Source organism: Rhincodon typus, chromosome 2 (assembly GCF_021869965.1).
Source record: "Rhincodon typus isolate 14 chromosome 2, sRhiTyp1.1, whole genome shotgun sequence".
Classification (NCBI taxonomy): domain Eukaryota; kingdom Metazoa; phylum Chordata; class Chondrichthyes; order Orectolobiformes; family Rhincodontidae; genus Rhincodon; species Rhincodon typus.
Window position 1 is genome coordinate 106,477,562 of NC_063333.1, and position 24,632 is coordinate 106,502,193.

Consider the following 24,632-nt stretch of genomic DNA (forward strand, 5'->3'; position numbering starts at 1 on the left):
TTCTGCCCCTCTGATGCTGCTTGGCCTGCTGTGTTCATCCAGCTCTACACATTCTGTTCCTGACCTGTGTTTGGCTATGGTTCAACATGGACATGAACTGAGTTCCAGAGGTGAGGTGACAGCAAGACAGCATTTGACCAAGTGTGGCATCAAGGAGCCCCCGAGCAAATCCAGAGTCAAGAGGACTCTGAGGAAAACTGTATTAGTTGGAATCAAACTGAGCATAAAGGAGGATGGTTGAATTCTTTGGAGGCTAATCATCAGAATTCCATGAACATCAACGTGGTACTTTCTTAAGGTAGTATCCTAGGCCCAGCCATCTTCATCTGCTTCATCATTATCTTCCCTCCATCATAACATCAGAAATGGGCATGTTTCCAGACTACAGTATGTTTGGCGCTGTTCACCAGATACTGAAGCAGCTGTCTTTTGCAGCAACACGTGAACAACATCCAATCTTGGACAGATAAGTGGTAAGTAATGTTTGCATCACGAGAGAGCCAGACAATGGCAATCTCCAAGAGGAATAAAGCTAACCATTTTGCCTAGGTGTTTATTGTCACAACTGCTGAATCCCCAGATTTCTAATGTCCTGGGATTACCATTGATCAGAAACTGAACCATGCCAGCCATTTTAATATTGTAGCTGCACGAACAAGTCAGAGCCTGGGAATTCTGAGGTGAGTAATGCACCTACTGTCTTCCCAAAGCCTACCCACCAAGATGCACATCAGCAGTGTGATGGAATGTATCTCCAGTGACATCGAAGAAGCATAACACATCCTGCTGATTTGATTGGCACTTCATCCAACACCTTCAACATTCCCTTCCCCTATCCTCGCTCTTGCTCTCCCCCCCCCCCCCGCCCTCGCATATGCTCACTCCGCGCCTCCAAACCTTGCGTGCTCCCCCTCTCCCTGGTATGAAAATGCAAGCAGAGTTTTTAGCAAGTCTTGGATATGGATTGCCCTAAAGCTGCCTCCTGCATGATGGAAGTTGTCAGTAAAAAGAATTTTTTTTGTACAGCATCAACCTGACAGGGAAGAGCTGTGTAATTGTAATAAAGTTGAGATAATGCAGCAAGACAGAGGTATATGCTAGACTGAGTGTGCTCTTCGCTTATTCTCATCTGAGACTGTGTGGGAATCCAATCAAACATCAAACAAATTGAGTTGATCATTTTTAAGGAGAATAGTTTCCAGTATATACCATCATCATGACAAAATTGCTGCCTACAATTAATCCCCTGTTTGCTATGCTAAACATTTCTCTAATTCTGGGGATCAAATTACCCAATCAGAAAGTGATATCTGCTGCACGGCAGACAGCGAGGAAGCAACTTGCAGCTTTCAATTTTTCTTATTGGCTACAATGCATAACTGGATGGTAGTCAAAATAGTCATGTTGTAATCAGGATCAATATCCTTTCAGGTGTTGCATTGTGGTATCCCTGCTTATCGTTTGCTCGAGTATATACATTAAAATCTCGGTTATGCAATGTGTCTGTTTTTAGTATTTTTGCAGTGGGAAGCACTGAGACACCAGATTTTCATGCTTTTATTTATTGAGTTTTGTGACTTGTCTCACCAGCATTGATCAAATATATTCGGCCAGTCTTGGTGTCTCGCTCAGACCAGTATTCCCGCCGGAAAACAGTCGAAGAAATTAAGCAAAGAGCCCTGTCTAATGGCCGGTGGCCTCAGGTGAATTTTTATTTGATGTGAATGTTAAAAATTATTTTAAGGTTATATCTTGTATGCCTGTGCTAATGTGAATACTTTAAAGTGGTAATACACAACTAGTTGGGTAATTTCTGAAAGAAAGCTGTGTTAGTGTTGCGAGTGAGATACCAAGATTTGCTGCTCGTTTCTAGTTGCGACTTTTCCTTTCTAATCTTGTGTATTGGAAGCTTGATGTTTTCTCTCAACATCTTAGGAAGCTACACGTGAACATAGGATTTCAAAGCAGAGTAGGCCTTTTGTCTTCTCAAGCGTGCTCTGCTAATCAATACAATCCTGGCTAATCTGTTTGTATTTGGAATTCCACAGTCCCATCTACTCTTAATATCCTTTGATTCTGTATTAATAAGAATCTATCTCATTCTGCCAAAAAAAAGTTCAGTTACCATTCCTCCTCTGCTTTGAAACAGAGTTCCAAAGTTGCGTATCACTCTGGGGGGGGGGGGGGGGGAAATTCCTCATTTCTGTTCTAAAAGGCAACTCCCAATTAATTGTTGAGAGGTTGCCCCTGAGAATCTTACAATTTCTATCAAGTCACCCTTCAGCTGTTCAAAACCAGACTGGTAACAAGCCCAGACTGTCCAACCTGTTCATTCCAGGTATCAGTCTCGTAAACCACCTTGAATTGCCTTTGAAGCGTTTGCATCTTTCCTTAAATAAAGAGACCATAACCGTGTACAGTATTCAAATTATGGCCCCCATCTTTGGAGAGAGAAACAGTTCTTCAGAACTGCAGAGAGCTGAGAAACATTGGTTTCTACATACTTGACAAAGGAGGGAGACGCAGGTGGAACAGATAGTGAGAGTGCCTTGAGCAAAATACAAGAATGTTAATGATAGTAGAGGAGAGATATGGATGACAGATGTTAATGGTAAGTGTTAAATAGTAGAAAATAGGTCAGCTTTGCTAAGAACAAGCCCAAGTAAATGGGATGTAATCAGAATTAAGGACAGTGTTCATTGTCTGAAGTTGTGGAACTCTGTTGCATCCTGAAGGTTGTAAAGTGCCTGACAAGATGAGGTACCGTTCCAATAGCTTGCTTTGGGCTTTGCTGGGAACACTGCAGCACCACTGAGCAAGATGTATTAAAATAGCAAGCAACTCGAAGGTCAAGGTTATTCTTACATAACGAGCAGAAGTGTTTTACAAATCAGTCACCTAGTTTGTATTTGGCCTTGCCCCTTAGAGAGATGACATTTTGAACAGTGAATAATGTAGATTAGTTTGAAAAAATACAAGTTAATTGCTTCTTCCCCGGGAAGTGTGTTTGAGGCCTTGGACGCAGGGGAGCGAGAAGGTTTTTAAAAAAAGGACAGTTATTATACCACTTGTGATTTCATGCAAGAGTGAAAGATGAGTGGACCTGGGTGCAGTAGAGGAAACTGAGAAAATGGAAATAGATGGAGGCCACTCTTCAAGCCTATTAAGTCATTCAATATGATTGTGGCTGATCATCCAACTCAGTACCCTGTCCCACCTTTCTCCTCATACTGTTGATTGCTATAGCCCTAAGACCTATATCTAACTCCTTGAAAATGCTCAATGTTTTTGGCCTCAACCGCCTTCTGTGGCAGAGGTTCCCACAGATTCTGTGATTCTCTAGGTGAAGAAATTTCTCATCTTGCTCCTGAATGGTGTACCTTGTAGGGAATAGAGAATGTTGATCCTTTGTGCAGGACTTGAGGGTGTTTTACTTAAAAGCACACAGGAGATGAACCATGGTAAGGGAGCTTGTAGCGCACATTGTAATTGGCACGTACATTGTGGGTATCACAGACGTGACTGTAAGGGGATCAGGGCTGGGAACTAAATATCCAAGAATGTGCATCCTATCGAAGGGAAAGGCAGAAGGGTGAGAGGGGGGTGGTGGTGGGCGTGGTGGGGTTGCCTTGTTAGTAACAAATTAAATTAAATTGATAGCAAGAAGTGACATAGAGTCAGAACGTGTAAAATTTCTGTGGGTAGAGTTGAGGAGCTACAAAGGGGTGAAAAAAAACACTGATGGGAGTTGTGTATAGGCTTCCTAGCAGTAGACAGGATGTGGGAAAGAAAATAAATCAGGACATAGAGAAGGCATGTAAGACACCTATTATAATAATCATAGGGGACTTCAGTATGCAGGTGGACTGGGCAAATCAGGTTGGAAACGGATCTCAAGAAAAGAAATTCATGGACTGAGATTTTTTTTTGACCAGCTTGTGGTAGAGCCAATGGGGGAAACAGGCAATTCTAGATCTGATGATGTGTAATGAGGCAGACTTGATTAGAGGGCTCTAATGTGAATGAGCCCCTAGGGGACAGTGACTATAATATCAAATTCGCACGGTATTTGAGGGGGAAAACCTGGAATCACATGTAATGATATTACGTATGTGTAAAGGTAACTTCAGAGCCTTGAGGGAGGAGCTGGCCAAAGTTGGAAGGGGACCCTTGCAGGGAGGACAGCAGAGCAGCAATGGCAGGAGTTTCTAGTGGTAATTCAGGAGACATAGCACAGTTCATCCCAAGGAAACATGTTATGGGAGGAGAAGACTTTCCTGACAAGGAAAGTCAGGTACAGTATAAAAGCACCAGAAAAAGCAGAAAATGTGGTGAAGGTTGGTGGGAAGCCAGAGGATTGGGAAACTTTTAAAAACCTTTTATCGTTAAATCTATTGTTAAATCCCCTATTACTATAGCCTTCAGCACATTTAACACTCCTGCAGCAAAGCCAAACTGTTGTGTAACAAATTTGGCTATTTTTACACTCCTCTGTGGCCATTCCCACCAACAGTATCCAGAGCAGTACACCCGTTCTGCAAGGAAATGGCAACAAGGCTGCTGAGCTGCCTGCCTAATCCTGCTCACCTGCCTGGTGGCCAGATATTCCCTCGTTCACTGTGAAGTCTTAGCTTCCTGACTGACCAGTACTCTATTTGCTACCCACAATAATTTCAGCCTCCCAGATGCGCCACAGTGTCCTCGGCTGCTGCTCCAGCTTCAGAACTCGGGCTTCCAAGAGGTGCAGCTGGAAACACTTTCTGCACACATCCAGTGCCTGTCTGACTGGCTGTGTAGAGCAGCAAGAGCACACCAAGGTCTTGAGCTCTCTTCCATGACTTATCCCTTTAAATTAAATTCTTAGATTGTTCTTAAAATCAAATTATCAATTACTCTCGGCCTGCCGTCTTTGGACCTCTGTGCTATTGCCCTTTTAAAAACTATGAATACACAAACTGTAAGCAATAAAAATAGTATTGGTGGTGGCAGTCACTTGATGACAAGTTCCTTGGTCAATCAAAAATTCCGTTTTACTGGTCATGAGTTTTCTGGGTCCTTGCGTGGCTGAGCCCAATCCTTGAGCCATATCGCCAACTAGATGTTTGGCACATGTTTCTGGTGGTGGAGCTGGTCCTTAACCTTGAGTTCACTGGCTTGCCTTTCTGTTTCCTTTTTCCGTTCTTCCTCCTGCTGGGTGTTCTTCAAGAATTATGTCCCTACAGGAGCTTCCTCCAAGTCTGTTCCTTCTGAATGAAGGCCTCTATGTTGCGTTACTTTAAGGGAAGCATTCAGGGAGACTTTGAAATACTTTCTTTTGTCCTCCACTTGTTCAAGTGCCTTGCTTGAGCTAGGTTAAAATGTTTGTCTTGGCAGTCAAAACTAAGGCTTCCTAAGTGCGCAGCCAGCCCAGCAGAATTGGTTTCGAATGAGCATGGCCTCTGCTGGTGCTATTGGCTCCTTCAAGGATGCTGAAGTTAGTATGCCTGTCCTGCCAATTGATGTGGAGCACCCATCTCAAACAGCATTGATAGTACTTCTAAAGGACCTCCAAGGTGGTGTCTATATGTATTCCAAGTTTTGGAGTCATGTCAAAGATCGGGTGAGTATTTACTCTGTCAGCTGCTTCCTTTTGGCCTGAGTCACTTATTGAATTCTGACAATGCTTCACGTGCTCCACCTCTAAAAGTTTGCTAGCTGCTGCTCCAACTGAGCACAGTCTGGGCTTTGCTTCTCAGGCTTTTATCAGGAAGTTTTGCTGTTGCTGTTCACTCCCAAGTATGTTGCACTCTTGCTGTTTCTCCAATCCCTGTGAAATGCTGACAAGGGAGGGGATGCGGAAGATGTTTGTGCTGGATAGGTCAGAGTTCTGACCTTGATATTTACAAGTAAGAATTTGAGTGATTACAATTCAAGAATGGAAATCGACGTGCCCTTTTTGCTTTTGGCTAAATTTAAATCCCCTTCCTAGAGGCCAGGACGCTAAGTTCCTAGTTGACCTTGCCGTAAGCGCTCTCACTTTTGAACAGTGTTCCATATTTAATTTTGAATTATCCTGCTAACTGTACTCTTGGACTGTGTATTTTGAACATGTTTTCAACCTCCATGTGCTTAACTTATTTGACATCCACTATTTCCAAAATAATTTGCACGTATTTGAAATTAGTTTGACTTTTTTTTCAAAATATGGTTGTTAAAGAAATATGTTATTCTATGTATTCAGTTAAATGGTTCGTGATCTTATTTCCAGGTAATGATATTCCCAGAGGGTACATGTACGAATAGGTCATGTCTGATAACCTTCAAACCTGGTAAGGCAATAGTTTCATTCTCACCAATAGTTTCAGTATCGCATAACAGACAATTACAATACTTAAAATGTGATCACTTGATTTCTGAATTACTTGGATATAATTTTTATTTTGCCTCTGGAGAGTATATTTCAAGCTGTTTCAAACTGTATTGAAGTATTAGTGATCACAATTCTGTTTTATTTGTAGAAAAAAATTGTGAAGTATTGAGTACCCTGCTAACGTAATGTTGTACATGGAATTTTAATTCGTACAAGAATTTTTATGGATTCAGTATTTAGCACATTAACACAAAACAACTTTCTTAAAAAGAATCTTTTGATTTTGGAACTTTTCAGTCCTACAGTTTCTTTCTACCTTGTATTTACATGTGACAGCTACAGTTTGTCACTATGAACATGTTGTTAGTGCTTCCTGACCTGTGCACATTGTAGAACTACTTCAAGTATTCTCTTAGGAACTCTCAAGTTGAGAAAACCACTCTTTGTATTCCAAAGTGGTTTTAGAGCAAATGGAACTTAAAGACTCTAAGCACAAATGAGCTTTTTAGAACTCCTGTTTTTGGTCCTTATATTTAACCACTGGACCATGGGTCATTCAGTCCAGAAGTGTGTTCTGCCATTTAATTAGATCATGTATTGTATCTCAGTCTACCCACTTTATTCCCATATTCTTTAATACCCATAGCAAACAAAAATCTATCAATCTTATTTGAAATTACAAATTGACCTGCCTTCGTAACTTTCTATTACTCTTTTGTATAAGAAAATGTTTCCTGAAATCACTACTTGAATGCATCTTTGTTCTGCCTAACTATCGATTTCTTTAATCATTATAACCACCTCAGTTTAATCACCTCATAATATTTTAAACTCAAGGAAAGCATATTGAGTCTATGAAATCTGTCCCCAGATTTTAACTAATCAACCTGTATCATTTTGGTTCATCTGTACTATAGCCACTCCCACCTGAGGATAGGAGTCCCTAAGTTATTTGGATTGTTGGACTGTGAGCTAGTGTCTGGCATGGTAGTACCAATTGATACAATGCTTTCTTCCTCAGTGTTTTTGTTTTCTTTTCCATTGAATATGGTGGCTGTCTCTATCCTCTTCCATTTCTTCCAGCATTTGACTAGGTCAGCATTTATCCTTAATACCTCATTGCTCTTGAAGATGGTGGTAAGTTGCCTTTTGAACCACCAAAATTTATTTGCTGTATTGTAGACCCGCAATGCTGTTAGGGAGGGAGTTCTAGGATGTTGACCCAGGGGCACCTGCAGGAAAGATAATATATCTCCAAGTCAGGATGGTGAGTGGTTTGGAGGCGCATGTATAAATGGTGTTCTCGCATATCTCTTGCCCTTGTCCTTCTAGATGGTGGTGGTCATGGGTTTGGAAGGTGGTCTCTCGGGAGCCTTAGAGAATTCCTGCCGTGTTAGTCATAGATAGTACGCACTGCTACTGAGTGTTGGAGGTAGAGGCTGTGAATGTTGATGTGATGCCAATCGGATGGACTGCTTCGTCCTGGATGGTCTCAAATTTCATGTGTGGAGCTACAGTCATCTAGCAAGTGAGGAGTATTCCATGACTTTTCTGACTTGTGCCTTGTAGAGGGTGGACAGGCTTTGGGGAGTCAGGAGATGAATTACTTGCTGCAGGATTCCTAGCCTCTGATCTGCTCTTGTATTCACAGTATTTGTATAACTAGCCTGGTTCATCTTCTGGTTAGCGGTAACTTCCCGGATGATAGTGGAAGATTCAGCAATGGTAATGCTGAATGGTAATGTCAGGGGGTGATGGTTAGATTCTCTTGTTGGAAATGATCATTGCCTGGCACAATTCTGGCATGAATATTGCTTGACATGCATCAGCCCAAAGCTGGATATTGTCTGGGTCTTGCTGCATTTGGACATTGACTGCTTCAGTATCTGAAGAGTTGTGAATGCTGAATATGGTGCATTTGTCACTGAATATCCCACGTCTCACTTGACCTTATGATGGAGGGATGATCATTTCAGCAATAGAACATTCTTGGGCCAAGGGCACTGAAGATTGCTGGGGAATCTTTAAAAATCACCAGAGGACAGCTGAAAAAGTAGTCGGGATGGGGGGCTGTGTGGGGTGGAGAATCTGACTTATGAGTAAGCTAGCTACTAATATAAAAGAATATAAGGATTTTCTTTAGATATCTAAAAGATAAGAGAGGTAACGGTGGACATTGGACTGCTGGAAAATGAGGCTGGAGAAGTAGTAATGGGGATCAAAGAAATGGCAGAGGAACTGAATAGGTACTATGCATCAGGTTTTACAATAAAAGACACCAGCAACATACCAGAACTTTGAGAGTCTGGGGCTGAGGTGTGATGACAGTCACTAAAGAGAAGGTGCTGGGATGCTGAAAGGTCTGAAGGTGAATAAATCACCTGGACTAAATGCAATACACCCCACAGTTCTGAAGAAGATGGCTGAAGAGATTGTAGAGGTATTGGTGGTGGTCTTTCAGAAATCACAGAAGTCCGGGAAGATCCCAGAGGACTGGAAAGTGACGAACGTAAACCCCTATTTAAGAAGGGAGGCCAAAGACACAAACTATAGGTCGGTTAGCCTGACCTTGGTTGTTGCTAAGATATTCGATTCCATTATTAAGGATGAAATTGTGGAGTACTTGCAAGTGCATGCTAAACTAGGGTGGAGTCAAACACGAGGGTCACTGGACTCAAATCCTTAACTCTGCTGTCTCTACAAATACTGCTAGACCTGTTGAATTTCTTCAGCTGTTTCTGTTTCAGTTTCAGTTTTCCAGCATCTGCAGTTCTTTGTTTTATTTCAGCTGAAATCTGGCATCAGTGATGCTGAGTACTTCAACAGGACAGTGATAAAATTAAGGTGTAACATGCAGGAAGGTATAGGTCATGAGATCATGTGGAGTTTGAGAATAGTTTTGGGAGATTTAGTGAGCAGAGATATGTATATGTAAAGAGGTTGTAGTGTCCACATATCTTTCTGGCATGTATACCCTGATCAGACTGTCAGTGGCACCTGCTGCTGCTCTCCCTATCATTGTCAACACTGATCCCTCAAGGGGAATGGTCTTGTGGAATTGCTTCCTCTCTTGGATTGCATGAAGTCTATTAGCATCAGGTCAAACATGGGGTAAGGAAAACATCTCTGGTTACCATGACCTGTGATCCTTTAACTGATGAAAGTCAATTTTCACATTTGAAGATTTACGTCTGCCTTACCCTTTCCCTAGCCCCTTCCCCTTACTTTTTATATTAAATATATCAAATAACTTGATCATCAGTGAAGTGAAGGAAGAGGTCTTCAAAAGTGTTAAACAAGAGTGTTGTCATTGATGCCGAGTTTGGGTTCTGCTGAAGCCACTCTGCTGTTGACCTCATTACACTCTGAATTCCAAACATGGAGAAAAGAGCTGAATTCCACAGGTGAGCGAGTGTGATTTGCCCTTTGCACCAAGGCCATATTTAACCAGTGTTGCATCAAGGAGCCCTAGCAACCCTAGGATTTAAGGAAGGATCACTTGTGATTAGAGTCTTACCTGGTACAAAGGAAGATGGTTGTAATTGTTGGCAGTCAGTCATCATAGCCTCGGTACCTAATAATGCGGGTTCTTCAGGATAGTGTCCTAGGCCTACTAATCATTTTAATTTTGATTTATTGTCACGCGTACCTAAGTACAGTGAAAAGCTGTGTTTACACGTAGTACAGGCAGATCATTGTAATTAAGGGCATACAGATCATAGGGTGGAAACAAAACTTAAAGACATATAAGTTACGTCACAAGGTGTGCGCTAGGCAAGATCAATACTACCAAATCGGCATTATTTGAAGTTAGAAAGTCTGTGCCTCAGTCTAATAACAGCTGGAAGAAGCTGTTCCTGAACCTGCTGGTGCATGTGTTCAAACTTCTCTATCTTATGGCTGACAGAGGTTGTAGGAGAGCGTTACTGGGGTACAATGGGTCTTTGATGTTGGCAGCAAGAAGCTGTGTAAATGGAGTCTGTGGATGGAAGGTTGGCTTCCATGATGGTCTGGGCTGTGCACACAACTTTCTGTAGTTTATACAGTGCTGAGCAGAGCAGTTGACATACCAGGCCGTTATGCACCCAGACAGTATGCATCTGAAAAAGTGTGTGAGGGTCCTTATGGACATGCCAAATTTCTTGAGCCACCTGAGGAAGAAGAGCAATTGTTGTGCTGTCTTGACCATCGCATCTATGTGGCAAGTCCAGGACAAGTCGGTTACCGTCACTCCTAGGAACTTGACGCTGTCCACCCTCAACCTCAGCTCCGTTGATTGTAGATGGGGCGTGTTCTCCTTTCTTTCTGAAGTCAGTGATCAGTTCTTTAGTTTTGCTGATGTTGAGAGAGAGGTTGTTCTCATTGCAACACATCACCAAGCCTTCTATCTCCTTTCTGTATTTTGACTCTTGGTTGTTAGATAGCCTAAGCTACTTCATCAGCGACTTTCCCTCTAACATGAGGTTGGAAGTGGAGATATTCCCTGGAGATTACACAATATTCAACACCATTTGCAGCAACTCCTGCTGAAACAGATCATGTAAAATGCAGCAAGATCCAGATCATTTCCAATTCTGAGCAAGTTCAAGGCAACATGCATGACCATCTCCAACAAGAGAGAATCTAATTGTTGCCCCTTAGCGTTCAATCGCATTGCATTCACTGAATTCCCCACTGTTCACATCATTGATCAGACACTCAGCTGAACGGGGCTTATCAATGCCATGACTACAAGAGCAAGTCAGAAGCTAGGAATCCTGCAGTGAGTAACTCACCTGACTTCCCAAAATCTGTGTATCATCTACAAGGCACATGTCAATCGAATGATGGAATACACCCTACTTGCCTGCATGTGTGCAGCTCCAGCAGCACTCCAGAAACTTCATAACACCCAGGACTAAGCAACCGGCTTGATTGGCACCACATCTTCAAATTGACACCTTCTACCATTGATGTACAGATGCAGCAGTATATGCCATCTGCAAGAAACACTGCAGAAATTCACCAAGGTTCCTTTATCAGCACCTTCCAAACCCATGCCCTACTACCATCTGGAAGGACAATGATAACAGTCGCATGGGAACATCACTAACTGCAAGTTTTTCTTCAATCCAATAGTGATATCGAGAAAAGTATCCATATTACGGAGGAGGAGTGCTGGACAACTTAAAACGCATAAAGGTGGATAAGTCCCTGGGGCCTGAGCAAGTGTACCCTTGAACTTTGTGGGAAGTTAGGGAAGTGATTGCTGGGCCCCTTCCTGAGATAATTCCATAGATGCACTACCCTCTGCATGATAAAGGTGCCAGTTAGGTTCCTTTTTAAATCTTTCCCTTCTCAACTTAAACCTATGCCTTCTAGTTTGGATGCCCCTACCCTGGGGAAAAGACCCGACTTATTCAACCTATCCTTGCTCCTCATGATTTTATAAACTTATATAAGGTCACCCCTCAGCCTCCGATGCTCCAGGGAACATAGCTTCAGCCTCTCCTATAGCTCAACCCCTCCAACCCTGGCAACATCCTTGTAAACCTTTTCTGAACCCTTTCAAGTTTCACAACATCCTTCCTACAGCAGGGAGACCAGGATTGAATGCACTATTTCAAAAGTGGCCTAAACTATGTCCTGTACAGCCACAACATGACCTCTCAACTCCTATACTCAATGCACTGACCAATAAAGGCAAGCATACCAAATGCCGCCTTCACTACCCTGTCTACTTGGGACTTCACTTTCAAGGAACCATGAACCTACACCCCAAGATTCTGCTCAGTAATACTCCGCAGGACCTTACCATTAAGTGTATAAGTTCTGCCCTGACTTGCCTTTCCAAAATGCAGTACCTCACATTTATCAAAATTAAACTCCACCTTGCCACTCCTTGGCCCATCTGATCAAGATCCAGTTGTACTCTGAAGTAACCTTCTTCGCTGACCACAACACCAATTTTAGTGTCTCCTGCAAAATTACTAACCATACCTCCTGTGTTCACTTCCAGATCATTTATATAAATGACAAAAAGCCGTGGACCCAGCACTGATCCTTGCGGCACACCGCTGGTTACAGGCCTCCAGTCTGAAAAGCAACACACCACCACTACCCTCTCTTCTACCTTTGAGCTAAATTTGCATCCAAATGGCTAGTTCTCCCTGTATTTCGCGTGATCTTACCTTGCTAACCAGTTTACCTTGTGGAACCTTGTCAAACGCCTTGCTAAAGTCCATATAGGCAACGACCATCGCTCTGCCTTCAGTCCTCTGTGACTTCTTCAAATAACTCAACCAAATTAGTGAGAGGCAATTTCCCATGTACAAAGCCATGTTGACTGTCCCTAATCAGTCTGTGTTTTTCCAAATACATGTCGATCCTGTCCCTCAGAATCCCCTCCAACAACTTACCCACCATTGACACTAGGCTCAATGGTCTGTAGTTCCCTGGCTTTTTCTTACCACATTAGCCAACCTTCAGGCTTCTGCACCTCACCCATGGCTAACAATGATACAACTATCTCAGGAAGGGGCCCAGCAATCGCTTCCCACAAAGTTCAAGGGTACACTTGCTCAGGCCCCAGGGACTTATCCACCTTTATGCGTTTTAAGTTGTCCAGCACTCCTCCTCTGTAATATTGATACTTTTCTAGATATCACTATTGGATTGAAGAAAAACTTGCAGTTAGTGATGTTCCCATGCGACTGTTATCATTGTCCTTCCAGATGGTAGTAGGGCATGGGTTTGGGAGGTGCTGTCTAAGGAACCTTGGTGAATTTCTGCAGTGTTTCTTGCAGATGGCACATACTGCTGCATCTGTACATCAATGGTAGAAGGAATCATTCTATGCCAGAAGAGGTGATGGAGGCTGGTACAATTGCAACATTTAAAAGGCATCTGGATGGGTATATGAATGGGAAGGGTTTAGGAGTGATATGGGCGAAATGCTGGCAAATGGGACTAGATTAATGGAGAATATCTGTTTGGCATGGATGAATTGGACCAAAGAGTCTGTTTCCATGCTGTACGTCTCTTTGTACCAACCTTTCTTTTGGTGACATCACCGTTCCTTCACTGTCACTGGGTCAAAATGCTGGAACTCATTCTCTAACAGCAGTGTTGATGTACTTACACCAAATGGGACTCACTAGTTTAAGACGACAGCTCACTACAACCTTCTGTGGCAACTAGAGATGAACAACAAAGCCTTGCCCAGCCAGCAAACTCCACATCATTGAACGAACTGAAAATAATTGTTCTCGCCTTTGGCTTGAGCAATTTTTTGGCAACCAACACCATGTCAGCCTTCTAAGGTAGTTGAAAACATGGGTTAAAGATGTGATGACACCATTTTGGGCAAGAGTAGGAGATATTTCTCCCCAATGTTCTGAACAATATTTCTCTCTTGGTCAAGATAACAGGGTTATTTGATCGCTGTTACACTGAAGTTTGAAAAGCTTACTGAATGCAGATTATCTGTCATTTTCCAACTTTACAACAATGACAAGAATTCAAAAAATAACTAATTGGCCATAAAGTTGTTTCAACACCTCAGAACATAAAATTTAGTGCTATAGAAATGCCAACCTATCTTGTTTTCTGTGGCTGGAGAGCTATACAATGCATCAGAAGTAGGGAGCATGAAGGATGCAATAGTAAAAACCGAAAGAGCTGCGGATGCTGTAAATCAGGAACAAACAGAAGTTGCTGGAGACTCAGCAGCTTGGCAGCGTCTGTGAAGAAAAAATCAGAGTTAACGTTTTGGATCCAGTGACCCTTCCTCAGAAAAATAGTGTTTGTTGTATGATTGCCAGTTTATAGCTAAATGTTGTATGAAATGGTGATGCAGTCCTGGGAAGTTTGTTTGAGTTGGAATCTTGTGTTGACTATTTTGGATTTTATTTTTGCGCTATTGGGACCATGTTGTAGATGGCGATGCTAGCTTGGTCCTAAGTGATACCCTCCCATATTTGTTTCTGTGACTTCCTTTCCCTTTTGTGGGTATAAGACATTGGTTCACTGCTGTGGTTTCTGCCACAGCCTCAAGTACAGCCTCTGAGAATGTGCAAACCTGCTTCCGAACTCCCCTAACAATCCTGACGGTTGACACTGTCTTACACCTTCTATTTCTTTATCATCCAGAGTATCAAACCTCGTTTAGAAATTTGACCTTTGAGTCTAAGCCTATAGCTTTCTGTTTTCACACCTCCAGACGCTTTTAGATAGTGATATTCGAAAGTTAACTCCAGCAATTTGTCATTTTAAATATGTATTTTTATTTGTATATCTCCTGCTTAATGCTTGTTTCCACCCTTTCCTTTAAATAACCTCAACCAACTTTACTGACAGAGTGCATTTAAAAGGAAATAAAATGACCCTGTATGTATAAATTTGTGCATTGTCCTTGTTAAATCGATGGTGTTATGCCTGTACATATGCAATGCTTGAATTAATTTGCAATATGAGTTTGTCATATCAAGTGAGTATATAACAAAGTTTTGCACAAGTGGGGTTAGGCTAATAGGATTCTGGCCAAAATTCTTTGTTTATTTTTGTGGATTGCACAGTTTGTTTGAGATATTATTGTTCATGAATGTGCATTTGTGGCAATTTTATCTTTTGATATTTACTTTGTGATAACCTGTACATAGATAAGGGTTTTATTGTTGACTCTAGTACTGTATTAAAGCTGCACTTAAGTTGCTATTTGTGAGCTATTAATTTATTTCTTTGATTAAATTGGGCTTACAATTGTGTGGATTTTGTTTTTCAAATGAGTTACTGTCGAGTGGTCTTTGTCACTTCACAATGTGTTCCGTGAGTCAAAAATTAATATAGCAATGAGGCTGTAAAAACATCCTTATTAAACTGAAAAAAAGTTGTTTTGTATATTCAGTTGACAAATTAGAGTACATCACCCTTTTAATTTCGTTAGATGAGGTTAAGCTTTGGTCAGTTTTGGCATTCATGCATATCTTTGAGAACAATGCTTTTCAAATTTTACAGTCATAATTTGTTTTTTACATATTCTGATACATAAACAGCATTTGACTCATTGTACATAACTGTTGATACGACAGTCACTCTTATGTGAAGCTTTAAAGCCAAGATATCCTGCTTTGACTGCTTCAACATGTATATCTAAGCCTATCACATTAAATTAGAAGGTTAAAGGCCAATAGTAGTCAAGCTGTCTGTTCAAAAGGCAGGTTGTGATCAAGCAGGTAGCAACAGTTAAGTCAACGTAATGCTGCTGGTGGGGAAGCTTTGAATATATAATCTGGGACAAAAATTAATTGGCTTGGTAAAAATTTAGATAAAATCCAACATGGGTGAGAGTAATATGATTGATCTGTTTATGGACTTTCAAAAGGCAATGGATAAAGTTTTTTGTATGTTTGATTTGCTAACAGAATAGAAACCCATGGGATTAAAAGGGCAGTGATTGTGTATATGTAAAAACTGGCTAAGGAACAGCAGTGTGGTGAGTCAGTAACTTCAGACTGAAGGGAAGTTCCAGGGATGTCTGCCAGAATATTAGTGACTTGAACTTATTAAACTTGATTTCTAAATTTGAAGCTAAGATAAAGTCAAATATGAGAATGTAACATTTCAGAGATTAAAACCAAAGGGATTTTGAAGTCCTTATGCAGAAATCGCAAAAAAGGCTAGCATCTAAGTTCAGCAGGTAATAGGAAAGGCAAATGGAATATTGGCCTTTTATTTCAAAGGGAATGGTATATAAGAATAGGAAAGTCTTGCTAAAAGTATATAAGGCTCTAGTTAGACCACACTTAGATTACTGTTTGGATCCCCTTAACTATGAAAAAGTGCACCGTCATTGGAGGCAGGACGGACGGTTTACTAGATAGGTCTCGGGTGTAAAGGGATTTTGAGGAACGGTTGACTAAGTTGGACGCGTACTGACTTGCGTTCAGAAAAGTGACATTACTGAAGTACAAAAGATTCTTGGGGATTCTTGACAAGGTAAATGCGGAGAGGTTGTTTCACCTTTGACTGTGTCTAGGACCAACAGCATAGTAGGTCGCCCACTTAGGACAGATGAGGAATTTCTTCTAAGGGTGGTGCATCTGTGAATTCTTGACTGCATATGGCTGTAGAGGTTGGATCATCAAGTATATTCAAGACTGAGACACCATTTTTAATCAGTAAGGGAATCAAGGGTTGTGGGGAAAAGACAGGAAAGTAAAGTTAATTATCAGGTCAGCCATAATTAGGCTTTGCTGGAGTATTGTCCAGATGTGTTTTGGAAGAATGTCAAGGCCTTGGATGTCACCCTACACCTTCTTAAATTTTTCAGCCCTCATACGTTCTTACTTTGATACACTATTCCCTTTCCAGCCTAGCTATGTTGAGACTAGTGAAATTGGGTTGCTGTTTACGGTGCAGAGGATATGGATAGATGTGATAGTTATTCAGAATCATGATGTGTTTTGATAGAATAAATGAACAGAAACTGTTTCCAGTAGTGGAACAAGCGGTTAGCAGAGGGTACAGATTTAATGTAATTGCTGAAAGAGTCAGTGATATGACAGCATGTTTTAAACAGCAAGTTGTTATGGATTGGAATGCATTAAAGTTTATTAGGAGCAGATTTCCTAATTTTTGAAACAAAATTGGATAAATGATTGAAGGGGAAACTTTGCAGAACTGGGGAGAGATCAAATGAGTAGGACCAATTGGATAGCTTCCCCAAGAACCAGGCACAATGGACCAAATGGCCTCCACTACATCCTATACATGATTCTAAGAGCTTCTTTTGTTTGTTGAAACTTTTTTGTTTTCTTTTCAAAGTTTTTATGTAGATTGAACAGAGTTATTTAATTTTCAGGAATTCAGAAGCAGACTGTATACATTTGTGGTAATGCTAACCCCTGGTCAAAATATCTGCCCACTCCATATGTAGGCTAACATGAGTAATGGTCAATTGAATGAGGTACTGAATCTTTGATAATTCTATAGTAGATAGTGTGTCTCTCCAGAAACAGTGGGAGAAAAAGACATTGACTGTTCGGAAGGGGGAGTAAAAGATGGTATTTTTTTTTTCATGTTTTTTCTTCAGGTGCATTCATTCCTGGGGTTCCCGTGCAACCTGTGGTCTTGCGTTATCCTAATAAAACAGTAAGTACTTCTTAAAATCTGATTTTTTTTAAATGCACTTTACACATAATTATTTCAGTTTTATTAATCTAATGAAATTATTTATATTAAATCATTGTTCAATTACATTTGCTTTAAATAAAGTTCTAAATGTCATAAGCAGTTGTGTCCTAACATTTTTGAGCCCCAAGGAAAAAATGTTTTGGTTCTAAGATTTCTGTGGGCAGGTATTGCCACATATTAAAAAATGCTGTAACACTGCAAAATAGATATGGCAAACATAATTTCCTAGCCCTTTAGGTTGTAGAAAGCCCGCAAACTTTGCAGTTGCATTTCCACAGCTGTGGTTCTTTGCTAATTGTATTGGTCGTATGGTTCCAGAAAGTTTTAGATCAAATTCTGGAGTCTTTCCACGGTGGGTATGTAAAAAAGCAAGAATAAATGAAATATTTAGTTTTTTTTGCTTCCTCCTTCACATTCTCCAGGAGTCTAAGATTTCGACAATGGAGAGATACTTTCAGAAAATGTGCTACATATTTATTTTCAAAGGAAGCATTCAAAAGAAAGTTTTAATCCTTGGGTATCATCGATAGTTATTAGCTACTAGATGACCAAATTGTAAAGAAAGCTACCAAAAACAAAGCAGCATACAAAGGAAAGGCTAAGTTAATTAATTTTTGCCTTGGCTCGGTCATGCGATAGATTCTGCACTGCTTAGCTAAATATTTCTTGCATGAAAGCAAAATAATTGCTCTCTTAAGTGAATAGGCCATCTCTGCCAAAGCTGTTACATTAGAGCAAAATACAATTGCACAGTCATAATTTTTGCATGAGGTGCTTGTTTGCTAAACCAGGTACTGAACTTCCTACACTTCCTTCGGGTCTGTGAATCACACCTGTTTTAAAAAAAAAAAAAAATTCCCCTCAGTCCCTATCACATTCAGAACAAGATCAATAAGAAAGAACAAAGAAAATTACAGTACAGGAACGTATGTTCTAAGCCTGCACCAATATGCTATCCGTACACGGCTAAAACCCCCTACCCTTCTGGGGACCGTATCCCTTTATTTCCATCCTATTCATGTATTTTTTGAGACACCCTTTAAAAATCACTATAGTATCTGCTTCCAGTACCTCCCCCGTCAGCGAGTTCCAGGCACCCACCACCCTCTGCGTTTTAAAAAAAAAACTTGCCTCGTTCATCACCTTTTAAACCTTGCCCCTCACATCTTAAACCCATGCCCCCGGTAACTGACTGTTCCACCCTGGGAAAAAGATTCTAACTGTCCAGTCTGTCCATGCCCTTTATAATCTTGGAGACCTCTTATCAGATCGCCCCTCAAACTCTGGCGTTCCAATGAGAACAACCCAAGTTTCTCCAACCTCTCCTCATAGCTAATGCCCTCCATACCAGGCAACATCCTGGTAAATCTTTTCTGTACCCTCTCCAAAGCTACCACATCCTTCTGGTTGTGTTCAAATCTGGTCGCCACACTATATTCCAAATGCGACCTAACTAAGATTCTATAAAGCTGCAACATTCCCTGCCAATTTTTAGACTCAGTGCTCCGGCCGATGAAGGCAAGCATGCCGTAAGCCTTGTTGACTACCTTTTCCACCTGCGTTGCCACTTTCAGTGACCTGTGTACCTGTCACCCAGTTCTCTCTACCTCTTAAGAGTTCTGCCATTTACTGTATATTTTCCATCTGGATTAGACCCTCCAAAATGCATTAACTTACATTTTTCCCGGCTTAAACTCCATTTGCTATCTCTTTGCCAAAGTCACCAACCGATCTATATCCAGCTGTATCTGTTGACAGCCCTCATCGCTATCCGCAATTCCACCAACCTTTGTGTCATCGGCAAACTTACTAATCGGACCAGTTACGACCGAGCCAGTTTTTCTATCCATCTTGCAAGCTCACCTCTGACCCCGTGCAACTTTACCTTCTGTATCAGCCTACCATGAAGGACCTTGTCAAAGGCCTTACTGAAGTCCATGTAGACAACCTCCACTGCCCTACCCTCATCGAACATCTTCGTCACTTCCTCAAAAAACTCAACCAAGTTAGTAAGACACGACCTCCCTTTCACAAAACCATGTTGCCTCTCGCTAATATGCCCACTGATTTCCAGGTGGGAGTAAATCCTGTCTTGAAGAATCCTCTCCAATAATTTCCCTACCACTGACGTAAGGCTCACTGGCCTGTAATTAGTTGGATTATCCTTGCCACCCTTCTTAAACAAAGGAACAACATTGGCTATTCTCCAATCCTCTGGTACCTCCCCTGTAGCCAGTGAGGATACAGAGATTTCGCTCAAGGCCCCAGCAATTTCCTCCTTTGCCTCTCACTATTCTGGGGTATATCCCATCACACGCTGGCGACTTGTCTACCATAATGTTTTTCAAGACCCCCACCCCCGCCAATACCACCTCCCTTTTGATCTCAACATGACCCGAACTATCTACACACCCTTCCCCAGTCTCATCATCCACCAAGTCCTTCTCTATGGTGAATACTGATGCAAAGTACTCATTTAATACCTCACCCATTTTCTCTGGCTCCACACACAAATTCCTTGTCCCTTGAGTGGGCCAACCCTCTGCCTGGCTACCCTCTTGCTCTTTATATATGTATAAAAAGCCTTTGGATTTTCCTTAATCCAGTTGGCCAATGACTTTTCATGACCATAAGCCTGGTAATTCTAGTCAAATCCAATCATATGAACATTATCTGGAAAATTAGAGTTCAAACCCAATTAAGAGAAGAGTTATTACGTTAGTTCATTAGTAGTTAACAAACAACTGGAATGATTCTAATTGGTTTATTTTGCTTAAAACAGGAGTTCAAAGCAACTTTGCAATCTCAGGTCATCCCAGTGTGCCAGACAACTGATAGTGAATTTTGGACTGATAAGTTGGTTGTTGCTTTCCAAGAATGCCATTGAGATTCCTTGGGTTCTGTCTTAAAACCAAAACTATTCAAACAAATCATTCTCCATGGCTTTTCCTCAGCACTTAAGGTTTTCAACTGTCTCTTGAACAGTTGCAATTGGCAGCAGGATTCTAATTCCATCTATGTCTGAGAGGCTGTTACGTTATCAAACTTGGAATTTGAAAGCATGTGGGATTTTGTAGTATCTCAAGACATGAGATTCTGAGATCTTGAGACCATGCTGCCAATCACTTAGTCCTAGTCCCCTACTTTAAAAGTGAAATAACATGAGGAATTAAGTCACATATAAATTATTGCAATCTTATCCTTCCTGCATAGTTATTCATCTCTCTCTTACTTTCCAAAATAATACCATTTTGAAATGTTACATTCTAGCATTGCGCTCATTATTTTACATTTAGATCCTAGTTTCTCAGTGAAGTTGGAATGAAATATTTCCTGTTTTGCTACCTTTTTACGTTGAGGGAGGTTTTTATGGTTTAGTAAGTGCCTGTTTAAGAGTGTACACTTTCTTTATCTGTGCTTAAGTTTATTTAAGAAAAGACCTAAGTTTGCAAGAACAAAACAACTGAAAAGGCTCAGCTGGTCAGGCAGTATGAGAGAATGCGATCCCCTACTCCCAATTCCTCTGCCTCCATCACATCTGCTCCCAAGATGGGGTGTTCCACTCCCAAACATCCCAGTTGTCCTCCTATTTCAAGGACTGTAATTTCCCCACTCTGATGATCGAGTAAGCCCTCAACTGCATCTCGTGTTTCCTGCACCTCTGCCCTCCCATCCCCTCTCCCCCAACAAAAATAAAGACAAAATGCCCCTTGTCCTCTCATATCACCCCACCAACCTCCGCATCCAATGTATCATTCTCCTTCACTTCCACCACCTACAATCCGACCCCACGATCAAAGAGACAAAACAAACCTTTCACATTAGACAGGGATTCACCTGCACATCTGTCAACTTGGTCTACTACATCCGCTGCTCCCGACGTGGCCTCCTGTACATCGGATAGAACAAGCGGAGACTCGGAGACTGTTTTGTCGAGCATCTGCGCTCTGTACGTGACAAATGACAATACCTTCTGGTCACGAGCCATTTTAACTCCCCCCTCCCACTCGCTGAGTGACATATCCATCCTGGGCCTCCGCCAGTATCACAATGATGCCGCTCACAAACTGGAGCACCAGCAACACCTCATTTCACCTCGGGAGCCTACAGCCCAACAGCCTAAACATGGATTTCACCTGTTTTAAAATCTCCCCACCCCCAGCCTCTTCCCATGTCCAACCTTCCCTCTTATCCCCGCCTCCTTGACCTGATGCAACCTGTCCATCTTCTCTCCCATCTAACTGCCCCTCCCACCTCACTGACCAATCCTCACCACTCCTACCTGCACTCACTTGTCACCATCCCACCTATCTTCCCCTCTTTATTTTTGAGCTCTCTTTCCCCCTCCCCATTTCTGAAGAGGAGTCGGGACCTGAAACGTCAACTTCCTGCTCCTCTGCTGCCTGGCCTGCTGTGTTCCTCCAGCTCCACAAGGTGTTATATGTGAGAGAAACGTGGCATTTTAGGTTGTTGATGTTACATCAGAACTCATCAGAAAGACAGAGTTGCCTCATGTTAATTGTTCATTTTAAGTTAGCATTTTTAAAACTCTCATATCTATTATAGCTTACTTTTTAAAAAGTATGTTCTTCCGTAATGCTTCGTGAGTAACAACAGATGGTTTAGATATGCTGGCCAGAGTAAACTTTTTTGTCCTGCCGATTTGATGACCGTGTTAAATGTTCCTAAATATAGGATTCCTTTTTGAGGCACTAACATTTGCACCTTTACTACTTACTTGGATGAATGAAAACTGTGAAGGTATCTAAAGGTGGACCATTTTACTGGAATAGATCCACAGATTTCAATTTTAAATCCACAAAATACTGAGCATAGATGTTTCCTATGTTATGTTGCATCCCATATTTGATGCAATTGTAATTACGTTTGATTTAACATGGCAATTTACTAGTAAACTTACATATCCATTTGTACCCTACCTAGCCATTAAAAAGAAATATCAAGTTCATCTTGTAAGCATCTGTTTCTGTTGGTGAATTTTAGTTCTGTAGCAATAATGCAATGCCCTGCACTAATCCAGCTAGGCTTTAATACCTGACGACCGTCTCATTGATGAAGAATGGCATTCTTTTAATCCAAGGGAACTAAACAGATTGAAATCTCTGATTTTTGCTGATGATTCTACCCAAATTACCCTGCTGAGATCCACTGCATTATTTTTTAATTATACTAGCCCCAAACTTAAACAGCCTGAAACTGGATTCCATATTCCTATGCAAGGAAGTCATTATCTCAGTGATTTCAAGTTTTCTTGATCACCAATTAGTTGACTAATCCTTGACAGGTTGAGTACTGTTCTCTAATATTTGAAGCCTCCCATGCAGATCTCACCCCTCCCACTATTGCACCCCCCAAAAAAAAACAGATACACATGTAGACATGCAGGCAGAGAGAGGGACACATGCACCTCTCCCCCTACGCCATTGTAGCTAAATGCACAGACACAAGGGCAGGAAAGTGTCGTGAAGAAAGCACAAGACAAGTTGCAGAAGGATATAGGGTGAGTGAGCAGGTAAAAATCTGGTAGATGGTTATAATGTGGGAAAGTGTCACATTGTTCCTTGTAGCTTCAATAAAAAAGCAGATACTTAAATCAGTTCATATGTGGCAGTGTCGAGACCATATCTTTTGTTTGCAGTGTTGGTTACCTTCCTTAAGGAAGGATGTAAATGTGTTGGGGGCAATTCAGAGGTGATTCACTGGATTGGTAACAAAAACAGAAGTTGCTGGAAAAGCTCAGCAGGTCTGGCAGTATCTCTGGGTGGGATAAAAATCAGAGTTAACATTTTGGATCTGTTGACCCTTCCTCAGAACATACGGGTTTCTATTGAGAAGATAGGGTAGTCGGCGGGGGGAGGGTATGGAGTAAATGATATGTGGGAACAGAGCCCAAAGAGAGAAAAACAAGTTGGATAGACAAAGGAGTGGATAATGATCTGGCTGGGAGGGTGAATAGCTGTTAACGGGGACTGTTAGTGACTAACGATAAGTAGTGTGTAATGGCAGACTGTGATAACAAGGCCTGGTGTGTGGGTCAGGGACGAGGACAAATGAAGAGTTCAGGCCCCAAAATTATTGAACTCAATATTGAATCCGGAGGGCTGTAGGGTCCCCAAGCAGAAAATGAGGTGGTGTTCTTCCAGCTTGAGCTGAGCTCATCTGGAACACTGCAGCAAGCCTGAGACAGATGTTGGCCAGGGAACAGGGTGGTGTATTAAATTGGCAGGCAACTGGAAACACTGTCTTTTCTCCAGGCAGAACATGGATGTTCTGCGAAGCAGTCATCCAACCTACACGTCATTTCCCCAATGTAGAGGAGACCACGTTGTGAGCAGTGAATGCAGTATACTAGTTTGTGGTAAGTGCAGGTAAAATTCTGCTACACGTGGAAGGTATGTTTGGGCCCTTGGATACTGGGGAGGGAGGAGGTAAATAAGCAAGTATTGCACCTTCACCGGTTACAGGGGAAGGTGCCGTAGCGCTGTGGAGGGGGTGAGGGAAGTGTGGACCAGGGCCTCCCTGAGGGAACAGTACCTGCAGAAGGCGGACGAGGAAGGGGAGGGGAATGTGTGTCTGGTGGTGACATCTTACTGGAGGTGGAGGAAATGCCAGCTGATGATCTTTTGGATGTGGACGCTGGTGGGATGGTAAGTAAGGACAATGGAAATCCTCTTTGCTGCATTGGTACTTTGAGTGGTTGTTGTATGGGGAGTGGTTGGACAGGCTGGCTTTATTTCTTCTGGAGTTTTAGAAGAATGCAGAGTAAGAAGCATGTAAGAACCAAAACTGTCTTGACAAGGTGAACCATTTTAGGACACGTGAGTATTTTTGAGGGTTATGCAACTTTGGCTCCCTGCTCAGAAGATGGCGGAAATGAGCTTAATAAATATTTTTAAGCTGGAGGTAGATTCTTGTTAGGTGAGGGAATGTGGAATTCAATACAAACAGGTCAGCAATGATCTACTTGAATGACGGAGCTGGTTCTTACTTCTGCTTCTATTTTTCTGTTTGCATCTCTGTAATTGCCTTAGCCTCTCAACTCTGAGAGATCTGTACTCTGATTCTGGCCTCTTGAATATACTTGATTTTA

General features: G+C 41.7%; 1 protein-coding gene across 1 annotated transcript in view; it reads left to right on the forward strand.

The window, feature by feature from the left end:
- LOC109920816 (lysophosphatidylcholine acyltransferase 1) overlaps positions 1-24,632 on the forward strand; it is a 134,079-nt gene that overhangs the window by 62,906 nt on the left and 46,541 nt on the right. The window contains exons 4-6 of the mRNA XM_048608659.1: positions 1,591-1,703; positions 6,248-6,308; positions 17,421-17,479. Coding sequence (XP_048464616.1) covers positions 1,591-1,703; positions 6,248-6,308; positions 17,421-17,479 — 233 coding nt within the window. The remainder of the gene's footprint in view (positions 1-1,590; positions 1,704-6,247; positions 6,309-17,420; positions 17,480-24,632) is intronic.